The 13,138-nt window shown below is 38.2% G+C and overlaps 1 protein-coding gene across 2 annotated transcripts in view; it reads right to left on the reverse strand.

Moving 5' to 3' along the window:
• The window catches only part of MAN2B2 (mannosidase alpha class 2B member 2), a 30,243-nt gene that overhangs the window by 8,019 nt on the left and 9,086 nt on the right, over window positions 1-13,138 (reverse strand). For both annotated transcript variants that reach the window (XM_018089099.2, XM_018089093.2), the window contains exons 4-10: window positions 12,164-12,336; window positions 10,807-10,922; window positions 9,807-9,984; window positions 6,464-6,662; window positions 3,026-3,216; window positions 1,983-2,169; window positions 936-1,069 (exon numbers count right to left, since the gene is read on the reverse strand). In XM_018089099.2, the coding sequence (XP_017944588.1) occupies window positions 936-1,069; window positions 1,983-2,169; window positions 3,026-3,216; window positions 6,464-6,662; window positions 9,807-9,984; window positions 10,807-10,922; window positions 12,164-12,336 (1,178 nt within the window). The remainder of the gene's footprint in view (window positions 1-935; window positions 1,070-1,982; window positions 2,170-3,025; window positions 3,217-6,463; window positions 6,663-9,806; window positions 9,985-10,806; window positions 10,923-12,163; window positions 12,337-13,138) is intronic.

A 13,138-nucleotide genomic window follows, 5' to 3' on the forward strand; every position in this document is an offset into this window, starting at 1 on the left:
TCCTTGTATCTTACAAGCCTGAAGTAACAGACACAAGGACTTCTGGGAGGTGACTGACAGATAAGCATGACCATGTGCTAACCCAAGAGACGGATTGTTTCCAGGAAAAGGCAGCATGGTCTTACGCCATCGTCACATAGAGAGGAACAGGAGATAGCTGTTGTTATCACTACCTGACCACAATGTGCCTTCATGCACGGTGACAGTCATAAGCCACAGGCAATAGAAACTCTGTCCCCCGGCACAACTTGCTGAGCTATCACATCTCAGGGACAGAGGGGAGCATCTGGAATTGCATCAGGCTTCTTCAGGCCTTATATGCAGGAAGCATTCCTAGAGGTTTATCAAGCCATTGATGACAATGCACTCTCTGCAGCAGATGCTCCTGAGAAAAGCCAGTGCTAGCTTTCACTTGAAGCCACTTTCTTCCTACCCAGGGAACAGCTGGATGTGTCTTGGAGTTTGGCTACGACAGAACGAGCTGTCAAATGGCAGTTGACTGACACCAGTGTCTTTTGGGCTTGTAACTAAGACCTACATTTCTTAAATCTCTTCTTCTCCCTCCCCAAGGCAATCTGTCCATTGCACAAACAGAGCTGTCAATTGTAAGTCAGGGCTTCAATGAAAATGGTTTTATTGGAAACAGTGTTTGTTATAGAAAGAAAGACAAGATAAGAAGTGCCATGTCCCACACAGCAGGCATGCAAAGGACAAACCAAACACACTACAAGAGCAGCAAGTTTTTTTTGTGTAGTAAAAAGAGTCTCTCTGCTGAGAGAACAGACAAGTAAAAAACAAACAAAAAACCCAAACAAGCAAACAAAAAAACCCTTGAAGAATGACTAGGAAAATCCCACTTCGACAGGAGGTAGGATCAGGTCAATGAAAACTGACAAGTGAGAGAAAAGTAACATAAAGAAACAAAGTTAAAGTACCTGTGCAGGTACAGGACGCCCCAGCTCATCATATACATTCATTGCCAAGTTGCCCACAGAAACTGTGACAAAGGTAGTGATGTTCCATGCCAGTGGATTGTAAACAACAACATATTGGTCAAGGTCTGCAGCCCCTTTGTCCATGCAAACAAACAGAACTATCAGTCACTAATATTACATATTTTAAAAATGTGCTATTAATAAGCATTTGAGAAATACGTCTAGGTAAAACCATCTTACAAAATTTTAATGTAAAAGCCTGCAGTAAGACTTCATGATTGAAAAAAGGAAAATATTTTCTAGAACTTGGGGAAAACCTCTTCTGCTTTATTCTTCTATTCTTTACCCAATCATAAGAGACTATGTATTCAGAAAATGACACCTGAGTTGAATGTAAATGCATTTAGTGAAAATAAGCTGCTTACCACAACTCATTGTCATGCGGTATTAACTTTATCACAGTTATACAGAAGATTAAATGAGAAGCCTAATCTAAAAACAGCCCCGTAAAAATCCAAATCGGGCTGTTGCGCAGCCCACGGCACTGCTTACATTTGACAGTTTAAAAAGTTTCCAAAGTAAAGATAAAAGGGAATGTACAGTCTTTAGAACAGACTCCTTGAAAATCCTTCTACATTTTTTACACAAGCTGGCAGTACATTATAGCAAGAACACTTCTTAACTCTGACTGTGCTTCTTATCATGTAATGTTATGTTGCAGGGTAAGGTTAGTTTAGTAATCACCCCGATCAGCACCTCATCCTCCCCTCTGTTTTAGAGCTGAGGTCTGAATCTGGGAGCCAGACAGAATATATGCACTGGGGTATGTAGTGGTTCATTCTGCCTAACATCAGTCTAGGGGTCCTGGTTTTAGATGCTTGAGATCTGAGAGCTCATGAGTTTACCTGAGCATGCCTCAGGTCTAGCAGGATTTTCTAGCCCTGGTTCACAGAACTTAGGTGTACATAGCATGTTGATTGCTTTGGGGGAAAACATCATAGCTTTCATAAGGTAGCTTGAAAACTGGAAAAGCTGTGTAAAAAGTACCTGATATTCCTGAGTCTTTAGGGTAAACAGAAGAATAGACCTCTCCGTTCTTCTTCGCGTTGTTCATGTCAAAGATTATGGAAGCCATCAGCTTCTTTACGTTGAACACTCCATACATCAGGTTAGTCATGTACATGTCCCTCACCTTGGGAGATTCTGTGCCTGTTATGCCATCATGGTGCTGGACCTTACATTTAAGAATAGTTTGAAAGGGGCAACAAGAAGACAACTTCAGGTTTGCATTTGTACTAACATGGCCAACTGAACTTCAGACACATAACTTAATAAGCTACTGCAGCTATATTCACAGATTCACATTTTGCCTACTCCAAATTTCTATATATTGCATGAAACGGTCAAAGACAAGATGCATGCAGATTTCCCTTCATACATATTCCTCTTTTAATATTTAGAAATGACTGAAGTTACACACTTAGAGGGAAAAAATACAAGTTACCAAAACCAAGAATGCAGCAAAAATATCATAACAAGACAGGTTTTTAATTTCCTACTAAGATCTGGTCATTAACTTTGCTGGAAAAACAATTATTACCAGGAAAAGCACTGTAAATGGTTAGTGATGACTGTAAATGGTTAGTGATATGAGGCTGATCACCTAGCTGCTGAACTTTGAAGAAAGAAATCTGTCCTTCCTCTTCTAACTTTCAGAAGTAGAGATTATCAGTAGTTTTCAGTTAGTCCAGTTTGTTTTTTTATTTTTAAGAACAATTTTGTAAATAATAAAACTAAAATTAATAAAAGGAATTTCACATGCAAAGTTTGAAACCACATACTCTTTCCGTGGTTAAAGAAAACATTTGCCAGTAACCATGTCTTGAATGCATGGTCAAAGGGTTGAAATCATGTTTCAAGACAGATTTTTGAAAAATTGCTTCATTTTTACTATTGACTTGCAAAAGGGGAAAGTTATTTCTAAAAACACAAAAGCAACTTTGAGACACTACAGTTGAAATGCTTATGCAAAGTTTTATGTTTGGACAATAAACATTTTCATTTGAATTTAACGATAAATCAATGTTTACCTCTGACACTGCCCATCTAAGACTCTGAAGTTGCTTTAAGGCTTTACATTTGCAAACAGAACCTGCTGGGTGTTTCAGGATGTACTGTGTGAAAAAGGACTCTCCAGCATAAAGCAGTGAACTTGCTCTCCTTGCAATTCCTTTTAATGTGCTCCGAGAAGTATAAAACCCAGTCCATGCTTGAAATGGCTCTGTTAAGAGTTGAACAGATCCAATACATATCAAAACACCACTTCAGTTATCATTTACTTGTTACTTATTAGGTTCTTACTGTATAGCTTCTTATATGAATCCTACTGGGGGGTTGCACATCAGCCATCAAGTAGAATAGTCACAAAGCCTACAAAGAAACCCAGCCATAAACATGCTCTTTGGAAAACTATCACCTCTCCTACAGGCCTAGTTATGTGCAAGCTGATAAAAAGCCAGCATTGACTAAGGTAACCTGTGTTTGCAGGAATTTCCTCCTTGTGGATCTGCACAAGAGAACTTCCAAAGTTTCACTGAAGCACGTATAATTATTAGTCGTTAATAAAGTAGATTACAATCCTTGGTTACTGTTTGATACGAGCTCACTACATTTCAACCTTTTAAAGGATTTATCTTAAATTTTATTTCCTCAAAATGGAGTAGAAGTAGTGATGTGATGACTCCAAACTAATCCAGCACTTCAAACTACATCAAAAGATGCCCCCAAGTGGTCACTGGAAAGTATTTCAATAGTCCATATGTGTTGATGTTTCAGAACCCCACAGAGTGAACAAGGAAAACAAATACTTGTTTTTAAAACCTTCAAATCTCTACTGAGTGTCTGTGGGTTTTCTGCTTGTTTTGGGAGGATTTTTTTCTTAAATACACCAGTGATAAATAGCTTTTCCAGAAAGAAGCTGCAGAAAGTGCCTTCTAAAGTGCACATACGCAACCACAGTAATCTACCAGCCCAAGATCAAAGGGAACAATTAGAAAATAGGATCTTTTGCTCAAAACACTCCAGGACAAATTCTTTTTGGTCTTAAACAGGCTGTAAGTTTCAACAGAATGAACTCCATTTCAGTGTTCAAGGTTACAGGCAGAAGAGTCACACATACCTAGCAGCACAGTACAGTGAATGTAGAGCAGAAGGAAATACTTACCTGGGACTTAAAACTTGAGTTTCCATGTGAGAGAAGTGACACTGAGCCCAACAAGTGACTCACAGAAAAAACGGCGTAGCAAGAATGAGAGGGGATTAATCATCGAGAAGCAAAACAGTATGTGGGAGAAAAGTGCACTCAAATCTATACTGCAATTGCAAAGCACAGAAAGCCATTTGGGGAAAAAACTGAATCCATGTGTGGGCACCCCCCTGGAACACTGAAGGGGCTGCTATTATGCAAGTTAATAGCAACTGATTCCTGCCGGCATATTATGTCAAAAGATACAAGTAAGAACCCAATTGTAAAAGGATATTAGCAGTTAGAGCTGGCAATGCATTTATCAGCAAGTTGTTAGATATGACATGATCCCTAGAGGGAGGTGAGGGAGCCAAGGATCAGTGCATGGAATGATTCACAGGAAGCAATGGTTATTTTTACTCATTGAAAAGTTAACAGACACATTACAGAACAGTCTGAAATATACATCCACAGTGACAAAAAATGTGATGAAGCAGCTACAATTACACAGATAGGTATTCTATTGATATCCATGGCATTTTATAATAAACCAGGTAATGAAACAAATCAATGAGACAGAGAAGTTAGCTGTGTCTTCTCTCTGCATACTTCGATGAGGTCTACAAGGACAAATTTATTGGGGAAAAGAATTTAAGGGATGGTGGGTATGGCATGACTTCTTTCCTATCTTCTTAGTACTTTTCAGCTCTCCTTGAAAAGCTGAGTTAATGCAGCGTGTAAGATGCAAGCAAGCAACAAGCAGCTGCAATGAATTTGTGCCACATCGCATTATGGAATTTCAAAAATACTGGTGGTATTTTTACTTTTTGAGACTTCTGTTATGACAGAATTTTCTCGCCCCCCTTCAGAATTTAAGACTGTTTTCTTCAGTGAAAAAGACAAGACTCTCTCCTACAGGAAACTTTAGGGGTTCATCTACATTAGTACTTTGTTTCGATCAGGCCATCCTTACTAGGATGCTTTGCTTTACATAAAACACTGGGTATGGAGCTCACAAACCAGATTCCTGATGAGATGCAACAAGCATTAACAGGCACTCAAGCCCATATGACCAGATTATATCCAATTTTCCTGGAATTACTTAGAGTGTGGACATCAAATCCTCAACAGTGACTGCTTCACTTTGCCAACTCCTGTTCCACTGTACTAACACAGAAGTACCCTAAGAGCTTGCAGACTGCCTTGGTGCCTTGGTTACCTGTCGCTTCTCCTTCAGACATTCACAGATCAGTTCATGTCACATTTTCCACCTTTGTTTTAAGCTATGCATAATCCAGTTCTTTTAAACAGTACCAGTGGGACATTGTTCTAATTGGTCACACATCCACTTGTTCTTAGGCATCTTTCTGTTTATCAGTTTCCTTTCAGTGCCCTGGATCCTACAGCACTGTGTCCTTACTATAGCTTAATTTTGGGGAAGAGGACGAGAGATACATATCTAATATTGCAGAATGCCTAGGAGGCTACTGGTTATTTGTGCATGCTATAGTGTAGAAAGCAGAAAAAAGAAAGAATTCCAAGTTGAACACCCAAACATGAAACAAATAGTCAAAATCTATATTTGAAGGAGAATGGGTCCTAGGATCCATGCTTTATGGAGTTCAGGCAAGACCTCTCCAACATCACAAGAGACTTTTTGTGTTAGTTGTGCTGATACACCTCTGCAAATCACCTTTGCTACCATTGCCATCCGCTAACCAGTCTGAAGTGTGTTACACACTTTGCAGTCTTTTTTACCTTCCTCCATCCACTGAAATACCTGAAATACCCTACTGAATTTAAGCCAGGTGGCCTAAGCCTACAGGTTTAGCTCATTCCTCACTGTTTTCACTGGAACAGAATCTGATTAGTGCAGTATTTATGCATTTCTTCAGCACACTAAAAAAAATATTGGATGATATCACATGCTTATGGAGATACCTTATGCTTAGCTTTCTTTTGCACTCTGTTGTTACTCATAGACAGCAAAACAAAAACCTCAAGTTAGGCAAACTTGACAAGAAATCTATTTTCAGACTCATTCTTTCTTTATCTCTTTCTTTACCCATTGCTTCCAATGCTCCCAAAGAAATATTGCAACGGTGGTCCTACAGTCTTTTTTAAACAACTAAGTTGGGATCAAACTGTCTATTGATGACACCTGGTAGGGAAAACAAATCTTACAAGGAGAATGTGTTTTTCCTCTCTATTTCTCATTTTTCCTTCTTAAAATTTTACATATATACATTCGAGGCAGACATTAGGCAGCTGTGAACTTCATTACCTGTTGAATATGGGAGAAAGTCTTGAGAGTTCCGAATTTCCCACGTAAGATTCCTGCTATAAACCGCTTGGAAGTAATCACCAACAGTGGCATACTGGACAGTCACTCCAAACTCAGCAGAATGCTCGTTAATATACTCCAACAACAAGTCCATGTTAGAGTACTGAACAGATGCATTAAAGAACTGTTTGTCACAGCCCTGAAATACCAAAAACAGAACAGCCAAATGACTGTGGGTCACATAATTTAGAAGGATCCTTTTTAATACCAGTCTATATTAAAGCGGTATTTCCTTTGCTCTTGATTGCCCGTAAACAAGATATTTTTTACAAAACTGTCAAGAGTGGGTAGGGTTACTTGCACAGATCAGCTGATAACCAACCAGAATTACAAACAGGGAGAAGTGTGTTGACACACCATATTATGCAAAAGCATGAAATTTCATGGTACCAATTGAAAAATGCATACACACATGCCTGGAAAGATGACCTTTGTTTCTTTTCAGACTGTATTTCTCCCACTCAACAGAAAAAAACGAAGTTCTTATGTTCTGCTAAGAGTTCTTACAGCTTTAGGAAGTGCTGAGGACATGATGTGAAAACAAACAATCTGGATGGAGATCACTGCAGTATAAATGTCACACAATGTGTTGCTGACCCCCCCTCACAAGAGTAGACTACAGTACTTCTGATACTCATCCAAGCAGTTAAGAGAGGTGATATACTGTGCATTAAAGCCCCTCTCTTTTTGAGCACGCTTGCACAACTTCTGCCTTCTGTTGAAGGTGTCTCAACACAGACTGCTTGCATGTACAAACGCTCAAAAAAAGCATAACTAAGCACAACTTTGTTCAGCTACAGTAGCTGAACAGGAAAATAGAGTTACTGAGCCATGGCACTGCATGTATCCTTCAACTATCAGTATTACAGTACAGACATTTGCCTGAAGCACAGTAACTTGCTACAATACCTCCTTCATATAAGGCCAACACTGACAGCAGCTTAATGCAGCCTCATCTTTATGTCTCTGTGCTTGAGATAGAAAACGCTGCACAAGAAGTCAACACTTTGTTTCTGTGAAAGCCACATAAAATCCTGATCTCGTTTGCAAAATAAAGATGCTTTCAGCAACTTGCTTTCAAAACTTATTTTTTTTTGCAGAAATAGTCCAGGAGGCTCTATTTTCTTTGCAATCCCATCTTCCACCCCAATGCTTTACCTGCTGTGCTCCATGGGTTTAATCTCACAAGTCGAACACATTCAACTCATGCACAAGTTGAATTCGATGAGCTCAACTGAACTTAAGAGGCAAATACTCTCCCCATTCTCTTCCCTGTTGAGAAGGCCAACCCCACCCTTCCCCATTTACTACATTTTTCAAGTAAGGTTACTGTCACATTCCTTATGAATCCTAGTGCACATGCCTGTCCTTCAGACCTAACAGGTTAAGCCACTGATGACAAAAGCAGAAATTCTACTTCCAAACCAGAAAAGTTCTTCACAGATATCTAAAGATCTTCTGCATGCATAAAGCACAAACTGGAAAACAATTTCAAAATGGAATGAGCTACTAAGACATATAAAAAACCCCCACAAAATTGAAAGACCAGCAGTCAGTGCAAACCAGACTTCCTACTGCTGACTCCAGTTAAAATTGTGAGGAAGTAATAGGTTTACCAGTTAAAACTACTTCACATTTATACAGCACTTTTTTCAACCCATGATTCAAGAAGACCTCCTCATAAAATGCAGACACTTTGCACTACAGAAGGGGATGTGCTGGGCTGATAGACACCACTCACACTGACACAGAACACAGTAGCTGAGGAGCAGTGTAGCTCTGCAGAACAAGGATATCCAGGAGAACCTGCTTTAGTTAGCCACCACATCCACTCACTAGGTGAACAAAACTTTGAAAAGGAGCACTGTACATTACTATACAATTAGTTCAACCACACTGGCCAAAAAACACCTCAAGGATCAGTACCAGCCCTGAAGGCAATACATCTGCTCCTATGGCCTCTAATGAGGCAAGTCTGAACTTTTACATTGCCCTATAGCATAGTACAACCAGGTGTTTCTGATCATGAATGAACACTTGTTTGTCCATGTAACTCATCACAAAAGTTACAATAGTCTAGATGTGAGGTCTGAGGTTAAATGGGAAGGTATATATTTCTTATTCTTTTAATGAAAGGAAAAAAAGAAATCCAAATACTTGAAAGTATTTATAATCTTGAAAAAATAGTATAAAATCATAGTATATCTATTTCTCTCTACTTCTATACATAGTACCATAAATGAGCAACAAACTTCTATTACTTTGTTTAAAACTCATTATCACAAGTACACAAATATAGAAGTCAGAGACTGAAGTTTTCTTACATTACTGTGAAACTGCAGGTTTGGATCTAGATGTTTGGGATTTATTTGTACTATTCAAAACTTCCTCTCCATTCCAGCATAACTTTCATTATAGCACTACTACAGAGTGCTATATCCTACCTTATCTTCTTACTCTCTATAAAAAATAATAAATTCAATTTAAGCAACAGTGTCACAAACACAGGAGAAAAACAAATCAGTGACTCAGAGCTGCATCAGTCAGAAAACATTTGTTTTCTTTGCAACAAGAGATATGGTGGTAGAATAGCCACCTTAAGAAGATACATCATCCTTTAATATTGTGAGACCTGCAGCATCCATCAAAATTAAAAAACAGACTGTACATTCAGTTTAGGGAAAGTTACTCTTTCCTAAGGACTTAAAAACAGCAAGAGCATATCAGTGCTACGTGTATATGTAGGATACAATTAACACAGCACACTGCTGAAAAAAGTGTTTGGATGACCAAGCTGGTATATGCTTATGTTTCTAACTAAAATACAAGGATGGTATAAGAAAATGATTACATATTTTCTGTTAGAAAAGACCTTGTCTACCTAATGTGTCATACGTTTTATTGTAAAGCTATAATTTTTGTTCACACAGAGTTATGTTGTGCTAAGCAGTTACATAAAGACATGATTTAAATAGACAAACCAGAGAGACAACAGGAAGCAATATTGCAATACACAGTTTTGCAAGAGATTATCTTTACAGTTTTGTCACATTTCTTTCTATGTTAAGTAGTGTGGAAGACTTGCTAGACAGCTGGCAGACTGTACAAGAAGTTTTAAAAATCATTACTAGTAGACATTTGGACCACACTTATTAGAAAAAACACTTTATGTCATGTGGTTTGTATGTGCATTTCTGCAGTACATTCTGCAGCAAAGTAACATTATCCTACTGTCCACAGTGTACTTGCCACTTCTAAAGCAAATGCTGGATGAGGCACTTACCCAGGGCCACAACACATCACTTGTTTGGAACCAGGCTGCTCTCTCCTTAATGTTTGCCACCATGGTTTGTGCATACTGATGGAGGTTAGTGTCTGTAACAGGGAGACTCATGTTTGGATAAACACCATCTTTCGGGGGATCTGGGAAAGTTGCAAATCCATTCCAATAAAATGCTGACCTAAGTAGAAGCAGAAAGCAGCAGGTTATAAACAGGATTTATTTGAGTGGGAAAAACACATCAAACAGTGCTGGTATAAAATGCAGACAGACATGGAATTAGAGGCAAAAAAATCAGTTTATTAATCATTGCTAATATTTTGGTTTTAGTATTTATTTGAGAGTGGAGGTAGGGGGAAGATTGCCCAGTTTTCTTTCAACACTGTGCAACTTTTCAAGTCCCTGCTGCTTGCTGGCATAGAACAAAAAAATCATAGGACAAACCAGAAAGCTTTGTAACAAAGAGGATGGTCCCCCATGTAGACTTAATTTACAGAGTATTTTACAGGATAATCCAGTGAGCAAAATAAAGTTTTCAAAAGCTTTTGGATTTCTTCAAAAAGTAAATGGAAAAGGACTGACATTTTATACATATATATATACATACATATATTTATATATATACACACTCATATATATTTATATGTGTATATATATATATACAGGTATGAAAGCCATACCTGTGTTCCAAGCTTCCTGGTGCTAGAAAACATTATTTTCCAAGTCTGTCAATATTTTGAAGTACTTTAATACCTGTCAGTAGTGTCACTTTTTAGAATTTAATTGTTAGGTAGTGAGAAAACTTCATTTATTATGGTGGGTAGCTGGAGGTGCTTAATAATCCTTACTCAGATCTACAGTCTAGACATCTCCTTGACCTACCACAGGTCAGAAGAAAGCAATAGAACGCTGTTGAAAGAAAACAGTCACAGAAAATGCTTAAACTCCAACAATACAAACTCTCAGAAGTGAACGTTTCTGCTTATTTGGGAAATCTTCCGACCTGTTTGAAAAAGGCAAATGCGATGGAGTACAGTAGCTGTACTGATCCATAACATGTGTGAAGATCTCCTGTCTTTCAGATAAGGAAGGAGAACCCTGCCATACAAACTGAAGCTTCTGGAAAACAAAAAAGGTAAGAAACCATTACCCTTGATGACAAGCACAGAAATACATCGTTAACAACCCAAGACTTCAGAGTTCCCATCTTCTCTTCCACCACTTGTAATACTTTTAAGTGCTTTTTCTGAAGAACAGCCAATGGTACCTCAGGCAAGGTCACACATTATATATAGGAGGCTACAGCATTGCCTTGTTCTATTATAATTGATGGAAAAGGAGAGGAAGCAGCACACTGACAGCATTCTAAAATCCAGATGTAAGCCTGACTTATCACAGCCATCACAGCTCACTTTTTACAGTGGAAGGTAGACACCCATAGGCTAGGAGAGAGATCCAGATGTGGTCTGATTGCACTGTAGTCACTGGAAATCAATGTTTAATCAACTGAAATGGAGTTTTTACAGTTTTGGAAGCCTTCAGACTGTGAAGTGTCAGAAAAAAAATTAGCTGGGCAAAGATTGTCAAAAGCTCATAAAAGATTTTAGCAGAAAGGAAGTATTGCACTTCACTTCAAACAAAAGGTGATAGGTCCCTGCTTCACCAAATTCAACAGGAATTCTATTGTCTTCTTCAGAGACACTTGAGTTTTACCCAAGATTCATAAAAACAGCCTAATGCCCAGATCACAGTAGTGAAAGCCCCTTATTTTCACATAACATAGCGAGTAAAACGGATGACAGATCAGGGTTCAACGTTGTGATATGAAAAGAGAAGCACTTGTGATATGAAAAGGTGGAACATGAAACAAAAACTGAATTCAGCAAAATCATGAATAGCTGCAACTCTAACTGACCCAGTATTACTAATTTTACAGGTACAAATAAATGTTCCAAGCCTGACAACACCATGTCCAAACATACACACTACACTTTAAGACAGTTCAAGTAAAAACTGACAGATCCAAGATTTTCTCAGGGAAATGAAACTTATTTTAGATAACTCTGGTTCCAACACTCCTAATTCAATGCCCACTTAGACTTGCCCAACTGCCCACATTCTGTGTCTTCTTCAGGCTAGACTACATTTCATTGCAGATCAGAAGTCATGAAGATATTACTTGACCATATAACACAGATTCAGTATGTTTCACCATAACCACAGGCAGTCAGCATGTCACTTTTAGAGAAGAAATACCTGCATTTTCTTGCACAGATCTCAGAGATGTTTATCTTAATGTCATGGTTTAGATTACTGGAAGGAGAGTCTGGCAATGGTTTCAGTCCTACGGCTATTTTTACCTTGTTTTTCTGCATGTCAGCCTTCAGATCATAATCAATCCGAGAAACAAGATGAGCATTAAAACCAGCCAGAGCAAAAAGAGTTGGTGTTGTAGCTGAAGCTCCAAAAGGATCAACATGCCAAGAAAACTGAGGCCTGAATCCAAAAGTTTCATACAAAAATCCATGGCCTTCTGCAAAGCAAAATTTGTTTAGGTTAGGAATACTTTTCAAAGTTAATTTTATAAATTTAATAGGCATTTAGTGTTACAGATAAGCACTTAAAGAATAGCTCTTTGTTGCTGTTTTCCAAAGCATTCAATTTTTCAGGAATTTAATGATTCACAGGAAAAAGTGTCACACTGACAATACTTGTTTTGCTATGCCTAATATAACTCATCAACATTATAAACGATGAATAACAAAAAGGAATTATGATTAGAGACAGGTCTGGGAAAAAGTGCTTAGATACAGATTAAGTTAAGGCTGATAGCGAGGTTGGAGTCTGCATGAAAACAACAAACTGGGGGTTAATTTATGTTTGCTCAAATCATAAAACCCATTCTCAGAAAATTTCAATGTCATATCAGTGAAAAAGGGAGAAGGAAGCAAGCCATCCAGCAAACAAAACTAGAATGAATACAATCCTCAGTCGTATAAAAAGAAAAAAGCCAAAGGTTAACAGCAATCTTGATACAAGATGTTATTTACAACTAATGTTATTTAATTTTGTATAGAAATGAGTTTTGAAAAAAGAAACCCCCAAACTAGAAAGACCAGATAATACAATAAACTCAGAAAAAAAATCACTCAGATGAAAGTAAAACAAACAGCAAAGCAGTAGGTTTTATTTGGAACTCCAATATTTTGGACTAGAATCCTCACCATAAAACACCCCATCCACCCCCCAAAAAGCACCACAAAACCAAAACAACCCTCCCAACAAACAAACAACAACTCCCCCCAAAGCAAACGGACAAACAAAACCCAACCCAA

The sequence above is a fragment of the Manacus vitellinus genome, unplaced genomic scaffold, assembly GCF_001715985.3.
Source record: "Manacus vitellinus isolate BGI_N305 unplaced genomic scaffold, ASM171598v3 scaffold_0_pilon, whole genome shotgun sequence".
NCBI classification, from domain to species: Eukaryota; Metazoa; Chordata; class Aves; order Passeriformes; family Pipridae; genus Manacus; species Manacus vitellinus.